Raw genomic sequence first — 17565 nt, 5'->3', positions numbered from 1 at the left:
CAGTCTGTCCTCAATTGGTTAATGTATTGAATTCAAGTAGATTTACCTTTATCTCAATGTCAGTGATGCTTGATTGTATGGAGAAAGCAAATAACAAACACCAGATATCGGGGATGAATACTAAATTTCGCCTCTTTATTTAATTTTTCATGTTATTCAACAGGCTCCCAGACTTGGCTTTGGTATTGCTGTGAGTGGCGGTCGTGACAACGCACACTACACCAGCGGAGAAACATTCATCGTGGTGTCGGACGTGGCACCCAATGGGCCAGCAGATGGACTGCTGAAGTAAGTCTTGTGTACAGGTTTTATTCCTCTCTCAACACTGTGTGTAGGTCAAGTATCTAGAGGTCAAACTGTAGTATGAGGTATGTACTCAATTGGCGAGACAGATTTAAAGGGAAATATTCCCCACACATCATATATGGATTCCATGAATGCAGAAATATCATCAGTAGAAGAGATTAGTGAAGTATGGGCAAAATCAAACAGTCTGTTCGGAGGTTAACAATTTTATGAAATTTTGGGTTGAATCCATGTGCCATCGTTGCTTGATCAGAAGGTGACAACGATTTATGATGTTACAGCAGTGGAACAAGATCAGATCATAAATCAATAAAGAACTCCACATATTTTCAGTTATCTATTGTAAAGAAAGAGCACTTTAGTTTAGTACCTAGCTCCTTTAGAAGCAAGGGGGGATGTTATTACCCTCGATGAATGTCAGTATGAAATTGAGTGAATGTGTAGTTTTCATTAAAAATGAAAATATTGTGTCATCTGTGAAGAGTTGTTAAAGATTGTGGAGTCCTTAATACAAAAGTTACATCATGTGGTGTGTGCTCCCCCCTGTCCACCATGCAGAACTGACGATCGCATCTTGTCAGTGAACGGAGTCAATATGGAGAATGTCTACCACTCCGATGCAGTACATGCCCTAAGGACGAGCTCTGACGTCTGCAAAATCGTGAGTATTGGTGCAAGGGATATCAGTTTTGCTTAATTAAGAGCCTTAACCATTTCCTCTTTTTGTTTTCCATTTGACCCGAGGATTTTGATTAAAATTCATCCATTGTAAACGGTTGTGGTTTCGAGGACACTTTGAATTTGGCAAGTCCGTGCTGGTGATTTTCCGCCAAACTCAGAGCAATTACCCCTTTGTGGAGAGTACATTCAATACTACATGGACCAATGTCAAAACACACACGTTGAAGTTGTTAAATGTAAATATTCAGACTCATTTTACTTGATTTCTGTGCATCACTGTCACATAGAAAGCTCTGCAATTTCAATTATTCAGAAGATTGCTTCTTCCTTCAGCATTCCACTATGAAAGCATTGAAATAATCAGGGCCCATTTTTTTTTTTTTTTTTTTTTTTTTGGGGGGGGGGTATTTTAGTGATTACATGTGAGTCAGCTTGCGGATAGAAGTCAGTCAAACACTGAAGCATTGGAGTTTGTTGCCTGCTGAAACTCAGTTTTATTTTTCGATTTAATACCTGTAGTGTGATGCATAAATGATGATTTTACAGGGATTCAATCAACCAAAAATGTAGTATAATGGAAGAGAGTTGAAAACTGAGTAAGTCATGTTTTGTCTGTAAGAAGAGTGAGCTACTATCAAAGTATTCATGTCTTTTCGAGGCAGCTACTACCTGATGGACGCATCTGAGATAGAGTGCAGAGTGCCGTGCCAAATATCTGTCTCTGTCATTAGTGTTTGCATGTTGGCTATTTCATGCCCAATATCCCGTGCAGTGCAATCCATAGAGTTCAGAGATCTTTCTCTATAGTGGCAGAGTAGTGTCAAGGAAATTATGTCAGATATGATGATTTCAGAGGGGTTCAGGGTGATGCATTAATCCGTTGAGGACGGACTGATTTTGCTACAACACGCATTTCCCATAGACAGCTACCCTAGTGTACTTTGGTCTCATCCTCAACGGGTTAAATAGTATTTTTTTTACTCCGTTTACCAAACCAAATGACCGATCTATTTCCTATTTCCAAACTACAGACGTACAAAAGGAAGACAGTGGTCCCGCCCCGAATGGGAGACACCCAGGTGGATATGGGGCCCCCGCGGTCCAGCAAGCAGTTTCTCCGCCTCAACAAGAACCCCAACGAGAGCTACGGGATGAAGCTGGGCTTTAGTCTCTATGTGGAGAGCCTCAATGAGTACGGTGCTGCAGCGGCCCGGGGACTACGCAAGGGGGACAAGATTCTCGCTGTAAGTGATAGGGGAGAAGATGTGAAGATGTGATAGTGAACAGAAGTCTGTTCAATCACATTGTTTAATTTTCCATGGTAGTGTACAGGGTGATGAAAAAGTTAGGTAAGACACCTGAAGTGAAAACTGTGCATCCTTTCTACAATTTTTATTACTACATGATAAGACTATAATAATTTAGGTACTAAAAAGTGGTATTCCTCATAATGAGAAGTCAAACCACGTAATGGTAATTTGAATTAAAAGACAACATCCCCTTCTTCCAACACACACACACGAAAGAAGTAAGGTAATACCAGTAAAGCTCTCAAGGAAAAGTCCAGTGTTTGAAGAAAAGATGTGACCTTTCCATGCCAAAATGTTTGAACCAAAAGAGCTAGACAAATGTTTTGCCGGGGAGGAGACTAAAAAGTATTACTTCTTGTTCTTCTTCTTCTCCTGCTGCTCTTCTTTTCTTCTTCCTTCTCTTCCTCCCTTTCATCGTCCCTTTCTTCGTCCTCCTCCTCTTCCTCCTCTTCCCCCTCCTTCTCCTCCTCTTCTTCCTCCTCCTCCTCCTCTCCCTCCTCCATCTCCTCCTCCTCCTCCTCCTCCTCCCCCTCCCTTTCTTCTTCCTCCTCCTCCTGCTTTCTGCCACAGATAAACAGCATTCCAGTGGAGAAGCTGAGTCTGGACGATGCTACTCGGATGATCGGGCGTTCACACGACGCCCTGGACCTGGACATCTCACGCTCTTCCGGCTCCTTGGAGAGAATTACCCCAACAAATGCCGCTCCAGACATGAGCGCCCCTGTACATGGGAATTCCTTCGGCCAGGATGCACCACCCAGACCGCCCCCACCAGACGAGGATGACGATTTTTGTAAGATTTACCTCTTACCTCTTGTAGATGGAGTCAGATGCAGGGATTGAAAACTGTGGACCTTTCTCCTCTCTTGCTACGTTGTGTTTTCACACTCTAAAGCTGTTTCCACATTATCTACAGGAGTATGTTGAGAATTGTAGGGCATCTGCGAAAAATATATATGTAAAATGTATTGATTGCAAAACATACTGTTTTAGGACTGAAGTGGCATGTAAATTGTTAACCAAATAGCGAACTGGTTGGCTATCAACAAGCAACAATTACCAGGCATAAGATTGAATGTACTTCTGTATCTCATACAATTTTTGCCATTCATTTCTAGAGCATTCATTCCTGTGTTGAGAATATGTGTACGTAATTGACAAAGATAAGTCTTCCATATATATGGATGATATATCTGGAAATTATTTCCTCACCAACAACTAAAAGGATCTTCCTGCTTAGTATTTGTTTTTGCTAGTTTGTCGTGCTCACTTTCTCAGAAGCCTATTTTGAAAACATGTCGTAGCATTTTTTTTTCCCTTTTTTGTGGGTCATTTTATCGTATCTGGGCAATTATCCCCAGAGGGCAATTACCCCCTGGCTAAATACTGGTTAATGGTAAGGTTAGAGTAAAGATTAGGGTTAGGGTTAGGTTTAGGGTTAGGAGTTTGGGTTAGGGTTAGGAATAGGTTCAGGATTAGGATTAGGATTATGGCCAAGGGGAAGGGTCCGGGTAATTGCCGAGGGGGTCATTGCCCTAGACCCCATTTTATGGCCAGTGTCTGTTTATTGGTCTCTGACCCTTCAATCAATGGCTGTAGATAGGAAGATAACAGGACAGGCAGAACAATAGCTCACTAAAGGAATTCATCAACATTTTCAGGAAATGAGAAATTCTTGATCGAACACTCTCAAAAGTGTTACGCTCTTCTGCAATGTTCCTCAAAAGAGTTATGCTCTTCAGCAATGTTCCTCAATGAAGAGTTATGCTCTTTTGCAATGTTCCTCAAAAGAGTTATGCTCTTCAGCAATGTTCTTGATTATGAGCTGATGAACATTACTCCTCAAATGCTTCATTGATGGGTCATAAGACTCTTTCTCTCGCACGTTTTGTTCCACCTGTATTAAACTGTGTGGCTGTGTTTGTTTGTCTCCTTCAGACCCCGCCCCTCCCCGTCCACCCAGCCCTGGACAGGATGACTTTAGAGATGGGTAAGGACTGAAAGCAAGCTAGGGAGACTTTCAAAGTCCTAATGTTTTATATCCCGTAACAATGTGTAGTGTTTCTTGATTAATTGTGTTTTTGGTTTGCTTACGTGTTGTTGGTTTTTTTTTTAACCTAATATTTGCATTAGGGTAGATACCAAGAAAAGCATGTAAAAACCACACTGAATGGAGCCATGCCAAAAACAAAACAAAACAAAAAACAACACACAGCTAACTTGTTGATGCAGTGCAGTCATGACAATGTAGCATATTGAAATAATATTTGAGATAACCATTCTGTGTGTAGAAAACAAGGAGTCGGTACATTTCCTGAGAGATTCTAAAATCCCAGTAGGCCTCCTGTTTAACCCGCCAGATTCCTGTAAGCAGCTAGTTTAAGAGCTTTATAATGTGTGGAGAATTGCATGGTGATAGTAAATCTGTGGTAATCATTCTATTTGAAGCAGATATTTGGGTGCAAATTTGACATCAAGAGATGATTTTGGGATTCTAAAAAAGCAGTGATGCACAATCTTTGTTTTCTGTTAATCCGTGCATGGTTATAAAGAATACTTTGGTAGCACATTGTGATGATCTGTATAAAACAAACAAACAAACAAATTGTGACTCATTTTGTCTCGCAGTGCCCCAGTGGACCCCGAAGGAGACCCACACATTGTCGCCTTCAACAAGGGGGGCAGCGTCGGGATCAAGCTGATCGGAGGGAATGAGGTTGGGATCTACGTGGCTGGTATCAAGCCAGGGAGCCCCGCAGAGCGATCTGGCGTCGCCATCGCCGATAGGATTACATGTGTGAGTGGATAATGTGATGACCACAATGCCCTGTATTCCGAATCACGGCTATCTTTAGGAGGGGGGGGGGGTGTTTAAGTGCTGATTATAGATTCACTTTCAGTTTTTATGTCTATTTATTGTTGCTGTTTTTGCATGGCTGAATGTGTGTGATTGATATCATGAACCATAAATATCAACAGTTACCCGGGAATAACCACGAAAGGTTCAATATCAAGTTGATGTTTTCAGCATTTGTTGAACCTGTTGAGGACGAGTCCTGAGTATACTAGGGCAAGTGTCTGTGGGAAATGCATGTTGTAGTGAAATTAGTCCGTCCTCAATGGGTTAATAATATACTTGCCCTTATGTTGGATGTACCATACAGGGGTAGAGGTTAGCAAATTGTGAAAACACAAAAATTGTGTGTCAGTCTCTTTTCAGTCCCATGTTTTATTCATTCCTTCTATTTGTATATTTTGTCTTGTTTTGCTATCTTACCAAATTGTGATGATAATGGGTTTCTCTTTGTATTGTTCTTTTTCTTCACATTGCTTTCCATACTCCAGGTGAATGATGAGATCCCCCTGCAGGGCTTGACCAAAGAAGAGGTGGCTCTCCTCCTCCTCACCCTCCCAGACTACATCAAGCTGGAGGTCAGACACAGCCGAGCAGGTCAGTGGTTTGTGAGAGTATTGGTGGAGTATGGCAAGCCAGATGTGATCATCTTCTTTGTGAACCATCATCCCTAAATACTCATTCACTTCTCATTTGTCTTGTCCAGAGGGACAGCACAAGGCAATGATGTTATAGCACTGCCTGAATGTTTTTGTTGGTCTCATGCTTATGTGATCTTAGTATTAAAGAAGATATTCCTGTCATAGAAATGAGCATTCCTGTGAAGTTGATTGTTTGTAATCAATGATGTCAGTGTACCAAAAGGGACAGATTAATTCCCTTTTTCAGATTTTCATAAAAATCAGTGAAGCCACCAGACAATGCTTAAAAGAGGCTGATGTTACAGGGGAGGTTGTAGTCGTGACTGAGTCACTTTGTTTAGTATCATGTGATGTGTTTGAATGGTGTATCTTCATTGGTGTACTCTTCTCATTGTTCCATACTGCAGCTTTCAGAACTGTGATGGAGACTGGTAGAGGAGACAAGTTCTACATCAAGTAATGTTATTCATTTTCATCTTTTACTTTGTGTGTGAATAGGAAAATAATTCCTAGTATGATTGTTGATGACATGACACAAAAAAAGCTGGTAACAGTTAAGTAAATAGATATTCTGTATTAAGTTTTTCTGGCTTTGATAAATAGTCGGTAGCAAGTGGAGTCAAAGAGGTGCAATAAGATGATATCACCGTGTACCAATCATTGATGGAATCAAATAAATGGGATATTTCGTTCCAAGGAAAAGCACAAAAGTAATTACTGTAGACAGTTGCTAAAAGCAAGTTGGCAGCCGTTATAACTTTTTCATTCATTCTTTCAGTGTTTGGTCACATTACAGCCACAATGGCCTGATAAGTTTCCCAAGTAGTGCTGCTTCCTACAACAGTGACACTTCATTATGTCTGCAATATGAAGTGTAGGTTGTTCCTCTTGGCGTAATCAGCCAATTTGATGAGTGACTACAAAAAAGTATAGTTATGAAAACAGACCAGAAAAGAAAGCTCTAACAATTCTCATCAGGAGCAGTTACTGACTGTAAAACATGATATATTTGCAGCACGAAATTTTCTCGAATTGCCACTGGTGTTCAATGCATATAGTGTATAGACAAGAAATTTCGCATGCATTTTTATTTTGTGAATCTTGGCGCTCACGAAATTTGCGAAATTAAAATGCACGTGAACATTCATCGTTTTACAGTATTTGATGTCTGGATATTTGACTTGTGTCAGAAAGGCAGAACAAAACAAACCATCAAAAAGCATATTTCTGAACGTTTTGTTATATTTCTTTCTTGATTTTGCGCAGGGCCCATTTCAGCTACAACCCTGCAGTAGGAGAGGAGCTGCGATTCAACCGTGGGACGGTATTCCGGACAGTGGACACATTCCCAGAGGGCGCCATGGGCTACTGGTATGCCATCAAGCTGGACAGAAACAATGTAGCCACTGAGAGGGGACTCATCCCCAACAACAGCAGGTGAGTTGGACACAGCCAAATTGAGTCTTTTCAAGAAGTTTTAGCCTACCAAGTCTGAAGTGCTGTAAAAGCTCTTATTTTCACAAGTGTTTTCAATTCTTGCGATTTTTGAGAAGCATTGTTGGGCCACAAATTTAACAACACGCGAAAATATCACCACCTCATGCACTGGTGTAGTGAACGGACAAGCATTAGAGCACTTCCGATAGCCTCGGTGTCAAATTGTAAAAATGGTATCTTGCAAAAATGTCTGGGATCTCCTCATTCACAAAAATAGTAATCAGTCCAGAGATTAGAACACCTTTGCTGGTAGCATGTGCTTGTGAGTTCGAAAATAACTAATGAAATTGTCTATAACCATTCCATTTGATTTTTGAGCTGTCGATGTACACTAAACAATAAGAGTAATTCAAAGATATTCATAGAATGTTCATTAAAAAATATGCGCATTTATCAGCCGCTGCAAATGTTGAAAGTGCTTCAAAGTACTTCAAGATATGGTTTCCTATCATATATACACTGTCAAATTGTCCAAATAGGGTTATTAATGGGCTACAAAGCTCCCTAAACCCTGCCACACTAGCAATCTATCTACATGAAGATGGAGGTGTGGCACTTCAAGGTGAATTCAAGGTAAATTCAAGGTAAATTCAAGGAATTCTGAAGGTATGCCAGTAAGTACTCAGCATGGTTTGACTAATCTTTGGGTAATGCTGTCTGTCGGTAGAGCTACACAGAGCAACATGGCTCAGCAGTCGGTTGAAACGGTGCGCCTCCACAACCAGAGCGGCAGCCGCGGTGAATTCTTCAAGAGGAGGGGCATCAGGGCGAGTGGCAGGCGGGGCAAGAATGCCGCCGTCAGGATCGAGATTGAGGACGAGTACGACGAGATCGTCTTCGGTGAGTCACTTCGGCCGAACCGCTTATATCTCTCTTTCTCATATCTAATTTCGTTGCTTTCTGTAATAGTGATTGTGAAGTTATTGTGAGGTCATGCTTCTCTCTGTACTTAGCTTCACTTTCACAAGAGCCCCTGCAGGGTGATTAGGCCCTAGCCATCCCCTTTAAAGGCGAACTAATGTTTGTGGTCGTTATGGTTGGTTGTTCCTGTTTGTAGGGCCCTCTTGGTAGAGCAGTGGCAATACTGAAGAGGCTACCCCGGGTAAATAAGACCGTATCATATTATTATACGTAATTTTGGTTGTTGTTGTTCTTCTTGTTGCTGTTCTTGAAGCTCTCAAGCACAAAAAAGTAGGAAAGGTAATATTCTGGATGTGGAATCAAGATTTTCTCATTCTACCATTTAAGTTCTTTTTCTCTGTCTCGTTCTGTAGGAGGGCCCACCATCAAGTTCCCTGCATATGAGAGAGTGACGCTTGGAACAGGTAAGAACAAAGTTTATCAAAAGTGATTTATATATCTGTTAAGCTATGGCTTTTCCCTAAATTTTTATATAGATATCAAAGCTATGCATAATCTTTAACACTCTACAGATATTGAACCATTATACATGATAAGTAATAAGATTGATTTAAATTGAACATAAATACATACTTTATGGCATCATAAAGTTAATCAAATTGTTATACTGAGGAGCAGTGATAAATCTCCATGTAATGAAATGCTTTTGTGACTCCGAAAAGTATATCTTTGTTTGATTTGATTATCTCATTTTTTCATCGTTTGATCTTACACCCTGATCGATAGACGAGCGTAACAAGGTGATTGTGATATCCAACATTAGTTCAATGGTTAGCCATGTGAATGACTAAGTTAAAATCGGTGACAGCTTTTCTGTGATAAAAGGCCTGAATATATCAGAGTATCACTTGATAAAGGTTCTGATTCATCAGATGAACTGATGAAGCCTCCAAGATCGGGCATGAAACCGTTCTCGGAATTAAACAGTAAGTCCAGATGCGATGATTTAATTTTGTGTCCAAACAGAGTATTACTTATGACAAGGTGCTCTCATTTTTCTTTCACTCTATGGTCTTAAGGTGATCCGCCATGTATGGAAGTGTGATTCTTGCTTCCTCGTGTTGTCAAGTTTTTTCTAAACTTCTTTTCTTTCTCTTGTCACATGACCAGTGGGCTTCGTGCGACCTGTGGTGATCTTTGGCCCGATGGCAGACATTGCTAGGGACAAGCTATTGGAGGTACTACCCGACAAATTCGAGAGTCCGCGTAAGTTCTCATTTCAACTTTCAGAAGCCAAAATGCTCTTGTGCATCATCAATCAAAGACATTCCGTATCCCATTTGTCATTCTGTTTGCTGGTCATATTATACGATGAGGGTTCGGTTTGGGAAGCAGGCTTTGTTCCAGTGATAACTAATAAAGAGTGAAGTTTGTCGGGTTTCGAAAAGGAAAAGCACAGAGACCATTTTAACCTGTTGAAGACTTGTCCTGAATATACTCTGGCAGATGTCTATAGGAAATGTTTGTTATAGCAATATCAGCCCGTCCTCAATGGGCTAAAGGGTGTAGAGCCATGCATCGTTATATGCAATGTTTCTGATTCCATTCTTGGCAGGATGTATGGGGATATTATAGTGAGCAATTCATTGTTGTCATATGTGTATATGTTGTGGATCTCTGTGTTTAATGAGAGGTACATGTACAATGTATGTTGGATATTCTGTGCAGAGATTTATGTTTAAATTCGTGTGTCCCATTTGCAATTCTGAAAATTGAATTCCTTTTGTAAGCTGGTTTGCTTTAGAAGTAGGTAATTCAGACCTTTTCTCAGAGTAATATTTCTGGCACCATCTTTATGGTGGAAGGGGAAACACTACTGTAGATTTCCAGTAAATTTATTCAGATGCCCAAATATTTGAACAAGTATTCTCATTACAAAAGGAGAGTATATTTTTGAGTGGCATGGTGTTCATTTTTTTTTTTTCATTTCTTTTTTTTTTAAACATTCTAAAGGTGTATTTCCATAAGATTTTATGCATGATGTTGAGAGACAGTATTCTTCCATGTAAAATTTTCTGACTGTGTGAAAGGGATATACGGCAGAAGGGGGAAATTATTTTGCTGGTCTATTTCTCACAGTGACGGAGCACACATTTGACAGAACGCCAGGGGAACAGCTAAAGATCAACCCACAGGGATCGGTCAAGCTTGGGTCCATCAAAGATATCATGGACAAGGTAAGGTGGCGAACCTTGCCTACATACAGTTTGCACGACTGGGCTTGAGATGCTTCTAAACTAATATTGTACATTTCATAATCATACCATAATGTGCTTTAAAGGGGATGGCTAGTAACTGATCAGTGGGAATTAGTGGGAATGCTGGAGGATGATTGTTCCAATCCTTGTGGGACTCATTTAAGAGTACATTGTATATCTATTGTTGTGTGAAAATGATTTGCTTCAGAATGGTCTCATATTCAAGTTATGTGCAGTTTAATGTTTCCAGGTTAGCGTGCCTGGTCAGTGACGGGGCATTAATCTGCACATTACTGGAATATGAGACCGTTCCGAAGCAAATGATTTTCACACAACAGTAGATATATAATGTACTCTTAAATGAATCCCACAAGGATTGGAACAATCATCCCTCAGCATTCCCACTGATTCCCACTGATCGGTTACTAGCCATCCCCTTTAAGTACCATTTTGAATTCAAGTGCTGCTTTTTCCAGTGTCAGAAAGTGGGATAAAGCCAAGATATTGATGTTTTTGTTGTCTTTCCAGTAATCTAGGGATGGTATGGCATCATGGCACATTGTACAACAAAGTTTTCAAGGTGTATAACAAACCTCTATTTGTTTTATGTACAAATCCAGGACATTTTGGTGTTGATGTGTGTGTAGCATGTTGTATGCAGCATAATCTTTATGCATTAGCCATGAAGTGTCGCTAGAAGCACTGTGTTTGTTTTGTACATTGTTAATTCATCATATCCTACATCACAAGTCATGTGAATGTTTGTGAACTCACTAAATTCTGTGAATAGCATTGATTGTTGTCACTTTCTTTCTCGATTGTATAAAAGATAGATTTTCTTCTTTTTTTTTGTTGCTGTTGAAGAATATAAATTGATGATGACAGAAGTTAAACATGCCTTTTCTCTATCTTGCCCCCCCCCCATATTTTGCTGCTTCTTCCTATGACACAGAACAAGCACTGTTTGCTGGATGTGACCCCCCATGCTGTGGAGCAGCTAAACCTGATGCAGTACTACCCCATCGTCATCTTCTTGAACGCCGACTCGCGCTCCCTCATCAAGGAGATCCGCGGCCAGTACATGAGCCCGGAGCAGAACAAGGGCTCAAAGAAGCTCTACAAGACCAGCGTCACGCTGAAGAAGGCCTTTGCTCACATCTTCACAGGTCAGTTGTCTCTCCGACGTGCTCCAAATCCTGACCCTGCTTGCTATTATCTCTCTCTATATGTGACCCGCTACAACAAAAGGATCCTAAAGTCACTGACGGCGGAGCTGAGAAAATTGAGTTTGAAGTCACATCATCAAAATTGGTCAAAACAATCAGATTTTTGTTTTTGACATAATTCTGTACTCTAATGTTTTGTCTATCATCTGCCGAAATTTTGAAGCTAAATGTTCAAAGGAAAGGCAAGAAATCAGCGTTTTTCTGGGCCATGATTTTTCGACTTTCAACGTAACAGAAATGTGTCCGAAGATTTAGATATAGTGCCGCAGCTAGCGACTCCGCCCCTAGCAATAAGGGAGTGATCTTATTGGTCAGTGCGTTGCATCCTGATTACTGATTGGTCGTGCGTGGACTGCTGGCGCTAAGCTTGAATGAACATTGCGAAGGTTGCTAGGAGCATGCCTTCTGTTGTCAAGCGGTAAAAACTGTCTCGCCTCCCCTTGATCGTGATAGTGTCGGAAGGATAACTTTGAACGCGTTTTTTCTCGAAACTCTGATTTCATCAACCACTTGACATGCGCTAATATGATCATCGATATCTCCGCAACCGAGCACTTTTATAAGTTGTGCTATATATGAAATTAAAGTAGAAGAGTAAGAGAATAATGCCATGCAATTTTCAGAAAATTGTCCTCCCCCGATTTTCGGATCCTTTTGTTGTAGTGGGTCACATTCAGTATATATCTCCCTCCCCCTCTCCCTCTCCCTCCCCTCTCTCCCTTTCTCTCATCTCTGGAGCAGTGACACTTGTTGCAGTAAATGGCCACGTCATAATCCAAATAACGCATTCTCTGTCTCTCTCTCTCTCTCTCACTGTATCTTCCCTGTGCAGCCATGATCCCGCTGACGACGGACGACCAGTGGTTCCAAAATGTGAAGGATGCCATCAGGCTGCAGCAGAGGAGAGAGATCTGGATGGCAGAGGCCAAGGTATAGAGTCAAGTGAATCTTAGTCTTGCTCCCCCAATTCCATGTCCCCTTCAAGTCTGGCAATGTTACCATTGCAGCAAAGGAAATGAGTGTCATCGAAATCATTTAACCACATTGACATTTAACCACATTGAATGGGAATGAAGCCCAAAATGTGCTATGTGGAAAGAGTGAATGCAGCGATATTAGTTGAACACATGAGTAAAAGCTTGACGAAGATCTGACAATCTGTTGAAGAAAATTATGAATTTTCTAGTGATGTCACTATCGCTGCATGAGAATACTACAACATTTGTTTATTCATCACTTATGGAAAACGATAAAAAGACATTCTAAAGAAAATTCAACATATTTCCCCCCTTTCTCCCTCTCATTTCTCACCACCATTTACCCCCTTCTCTCACTTCCTTCTCACTCTTGTTCTCTGTGTGTGTGTGTGTCTGTCTGTCTGTCTCTATTTGAACCTGTCTCTCATCCTCTTTCCATCTCATCTGAACCAATCCTAGTTTGAAGATGAGCAGCTGGATGAAAGCAGCCTACCGGTGGTAGGACCAATCATCCTCCCTGAGGGGTACGACACAGATGCCGAGAGCATCATGCCAGAGTCGCGGGCCGACAGCACCATTGACTCGGATCAGGAGACCCAGCAGATGTCACCTACACCCACCACATCCAGCGCCCCAGAGTCCTCCTTCAGCTTCCCGCCAGAGCAGGAGGTCAAGGATGTGAGTTTGGTCTCTCGGTACTCGCAGGGACGCCTGTCCATGTTTGGTTTATTTAAAGACACGGTAGCATGGGGGATACCATGGAGTGGGCGAGGCTGGCCCGCTTTGGATATATTTGAGAATCCCTGTAACAAATTGTGCACAGCTTTATCACTGACCTCTGTGTAAGTACACTCACAGGCAAAGAATATTGACTGGAGTTAGCCAATACTGATGAGCTTAGGTTTCAATACGGTGAGTTAGCTCAGTGGTTAGTGCATCTGCCTCATGATCCAAAGGACCCCGGTTCGATTCTCTGATCCCACTGAGCAATGTTCTGTGTACAATTGTAATCATACCACCCCTCTGGTTAGAGGCAATATGCTCTGTCCCTTGGATAGGACATAAAATGGGAGGGTCCGTGTGTGAGGGAGTCACAACTCATACACGTAAAAGATCCCACTTCATTTCTTCATCACAAAGAGCAGGGTGTTTAACCAGGTGAAGTGGTCCCACCTAACATTCAACTGGACCCCATGAATGACCAGCTATTGCAGCTGTGTATGGGTTATCCAGCCATCTTCTCAGATGGAAATGAAACAAACAAAACAAAAATGAAGCAAACAATGCCCATATCGTTGCTTGCCTGCACAATGGCCGCTTTTCGCAAATTTGGTATACACTAACTTTTAATCCGTGTTGCGCGATAGCGGCCTTTGTGCGCGCTACCGACAATATTTACTGACACATGGTTGACTGGTGCTATTCTCGGTTTTCAAATGGCCCTGGTGGGCAGCGAATTCAATCAAACTACCCAATGTTTCCACATACCACTGGGACTTTCAGTTGAATAAAATATTTATCAGTTGACTGAGATTAAGAGAAAAGAATAAGTCAAACAAAACAGTGAAAGTTAATCAGGTCAATTACTGAAGAGAGTTACGGAATTTCACAATGTTAATTCAAAGCAGTGGTATGGGCCAGGAATGTTATTCAAATGAGATAGAGGAATGGTGTGTATGTCTTCAAACTCTCACATCAGTGTGTATGTATAGATGATATAAGAATCAAAACTTGCATCAGTGGTCAAACAACTGTGTTCAGTCAGGGAAAGAGATAAACAAACAAGAAAATGATATTTCAAGGTTATACGTGCATGGATTATTGACAGGTTATTCAGAATGCATATGTGACCCTGCATCACAAAACGAACAGAAAGTCGTCAGACATGAAATTTTAGTTAAGATCATATTCTGAAAGAGCGGACTAAGCTTTAAAATGATGTATAATTCAAATCAAATGGACTCTCCTAACCTATCTAAATATTGGAAAGCAAGCACACGCTCAGGAAAAGTGTGAACTGAGAAAAGAGACTCTGAAGTACAGTGTCTATTGAAGCGCTAGAAATCTGTACCAAGCCGTGCTGGCTGTGCGATGAATGGGACAAAAAACAGGATGTAAACCACTTGAGTAACGACAATGAAGGGATTATCAGATTAAACTGAAATTGAGCATGCCTTTAATCACATTCTGTCCATTATCAGTGCCAACTTTCAAAGCAGTAGCGTCTTCCCGTCAAAAGTTATTAGAGTTGAAAGTGAAGAGTGTGTACAAGGTTTTTATAAGAAATGAAAAGGGACTCTAAAGACACACGTAATCACACTATTCTACCAAAAAGTGTTCGAGATAAACTGCTAAAAACACACTTTCCTTCACCGTTTTATGATCCCAAATTTTTGCATAATGTATAAGAAGACGTGCTCTTTCAGAAAATATGAAATTGTCAAGATCGGCTTGGTCGACCCATTTCACCTATTTTCAGTCCTCACACAAAATCAGTGTGTGTAACTTTTTGTTCATTTTGTGATGCACGGTCACATATAATGCTTCATGAATCTTAATCACCTGTAAATTCCTTTTCTCCTGTGCAGCCTCTTCCTAGGACAGATCCTCCTCCGAAGCGATACTCTTCCGATGAAGAAGAACCGCCCTCCAGTTTTGACCGCAGGCGCAAGTCCAGATCGCGCAGCAAAAAGAGCAAGGAGAGCATCTGGTCCTCGCTCCGCCGCAGCATGTCGCGCTCCAGGTCGCGGTCGCGGGATCGCAGGAAGGAGGCCAAGGAGTTGGAGGAGGAGGAGCAGGAGGACGAGAGGCGAGACCAGGAGCGACGGGAGAGAGAAGAACGGGAGGAGAGGGAAGAGCGAGAGAGGGAGAGGGAGCGGGAGATGGAGAGGGAGAGGGAAGAGAGAGAACGAGAGATGGAACGTGCAAGGAGAGAGGAGGAAGAGAGAAACAGGCAGAATACCCTGGAGAGGGAACGGATGGAGGCGTCGTACGAACCGGAAGAGCGTCCCTCAAGGAAGGATCGGGATCGTCGTCGGGATGATGCCAAAGCCATTGCGGAGGAGGCCCTCAATGCCAGGAGCAGGTCAAAGGGCACGGAGGATCTTACGAACCTGAGCAATCTCGCGGACGAGTTGAACAACTTTGAATTAGGAATGGACATGAACGGACACGCTGAGCCAGAGCCCATCACGGCCCAGGCAGAAATCACTGTTCAATCTGCACCACCGCCCAGACCCTCACCTCCGGCCACCCCAGAGGAGCCTGCCAACACCAAACCCATCCAGCCAGTCGTCTCCTTAGTGCAGCACTCTGCTCCCATCGAGACGAATCTGGATGATGTGACTCCATCTTACCCTGCCTATGAGTCGATTCCACCAAAGGTAGTCCCCAAGGTAGCCCCCAAGGTAGCCCCCAAGGTAGCCCCCAAGGTAGCCCCCAAAAAGTCTGTCATGGAGACGACATTTGGACCCGAGGATGATGATAATCCGGTTCAAGAAAGTGGTAAGTCCAGCTTTCATTCATTGCATTGAATTTTGTAGTAAGATTGCAGTGGCTTAAATAGCAGTATGGACCCTAGAAGCTGGTCAGAGTGTCATAAAGAGTTTCAGAAGCGCTAATCCTCGAAACTACTTTTCTAAAGGAGAGGTTAACATTGCCTTGAAGCTTTGCAACAATCAATAATAATCTGGTATTGTTTTGTACATGTATATGTCTATAAGTCTATCAACCCTTGTAAGTATTGAAAAGATGTGTCAAATTTGCAAATTTTGGCTTTTGTATTCACTCTTTTAAGGGCGTCGTCCTATGGAAACATCACTGGACACAGCACAACCAAGTTGGGAGATACCTGACTTCAAGCCGGTGACGAAAGCACCTCCACCACGGCCACCCCAACCTGAAGAGGATGTTCCTCTATCAAAGCCAGACTACCCTCCTCCCAAGCCTGACTTCCCTCCTCCCAAGCCTGACTACGCACCACCGAAGCCCGTTGAGCCTCTTTACACGCAGGTACAGAAGAAGCCCAGTCCCCGGGGGAGTCCTCTGACATGGGACCAGCCAGTCAAGACTGAGAGCCCCAAACCAGCGAGGCGCTACGATACGTCGACGCCAGAGACGGGCAGCCCTCGATGGCAGCGGAAGGCAGAGCCCGAGACGCAGACAATAAAGGTCACGTCGGCATTTGTTAACCCCGAGGTCAAGAAGGTTGACCTGGGAGGCGACAAGTCCGAGGACGAGTTGTCGACGGATGCCTACCGCAAGCAGCTGGCTAACGTGGCGAAGCACTATGCCCGCAGCGAGAGTCCGCGGGGCTGGCAGGCAGGAGCAACCCGGAACAAGCCTGAGTTGAGACATGTCCAGGCACCAAAGGCAACGGGACAGACGGGAAATGCATACTTGGACAGTAAGAAGGCGAGAGAGAACTTCTTCAAGGGCGAGACAGCGGCGCCGATGGCAAGTAGCTCGCCCTACGACAGGAACTCCTACCAGGCCCATCGAGACAGGGCCAAGAAGCGCTCGCAATCCCCTGGGAGGCTGTACCAGGAGAAGGCTGGCATCTACCCACCTCAGAATAGCTTTGCACCGAAGCCTACTCCATTCAAAGCAATCCCCATTGAGTGAGTATTCCATTTAATACCCTCCTTCCTTTCATGCACAGTTTAGGCTTTCAGAGTATACTGGCCAATTTTGTATTACCTTTGAAGAAGGAGAGTTTCTTCCCATCCAGGAATATCTTAGACTTATCAATCTGGCAGCTTCCAAAATGCCATGTACATGCCAAATATATCTGTCAACCGTTTGCATCACACGTACAAGTATTGACCAATCTGTAGTAACGTCCCAAAGGAATGGGTATTCTGCAACTGATTTTCCACCAGAAAGAGGTGAAGAGTAGAAAAATGTGTTTGGTTGTGGCTGATTGAAAATGTTTTGACAGATTGGGATCAGCAGG

At 42.6% G+C, this 17565-nt stretch overlaps 1 protein-coding gene across 1 annotated transcript in view; it reads left to right on the top strand.

Moving 5' to 3' along the window:
* Positions 1–17565, top strand: part of LOC139744733 (tight junction protein 1-like) — an 86097-nt gene that overhangs the window by 36170 nt on the left and 32362 nt on the right. The window contains exons 5-22 of the mRNA XM_071655156.1: positions 164–288; positions 865–967; positions 2019–2231; positions 2868–3090; positions 4236–4287; positions 4926–5094; positions 5643–5748; positions 6200–6248; positions 7059–7229; positions 7957–8129; positions 8564–8614; positions 9321–9416; positions 10290–10387; positions 11361–11574; positions 12467–12564; positions 13071–13289; positions 15200–16115; positions 16408–17230. Coding sequence (XP_071511257.1) covers positions 164–288; positions 865–967; positions 2019–2231; positions 2868–3090; positions 4236–4287; positions 4926–5094; positions 5643–5748; positions 6200–6248; positions 7059–7229; positions 7957–8129; positions 8564–8614; positions 9321–9416; positions 10290–10387; positions 11361–11574; positions 12467–12564; positions 13071–13289; positions 15200–16115; positions 16408–17230 — 3899 coding nt within the window. The remainder of the gene's footprint in view (positions 1–163; positions 289–864; positions 968–2018; positions 2232–2867; positions 3091–4235; positions 4288–4925; positions 5095–5642; positions 5749–6199; positions 6249–7058; positions 7230–7956; positions 8130–8563; positions 8615–9320; positions 9417–10289; positions 10388–11360; positions 11575–12466; positions 12565–13070; positions 13290–15199; positions 16116–16407; positions 17231–17565) is intronic.

The sequence above is a fragment of the Diadema antillarum genome, unplaced genomic scaffold, assembly GCF_040938485.1.
Source record: "Diadema antillarum isolate AM-2024a unplaced genomic scaffold, OU_Dant_1.0 seq00001206_RagTag, whole genome shotgun sequence".
Taxonomy (NCBI): Eukaryota; Metazoa; Echinodermata; class Echinoidea; order Diadematoida; family Diadematidae; genus Diadema; species Diadema antillarum.
This window is presented reverse-complemented; position numbering and strand designations above follow the sequence as displayed.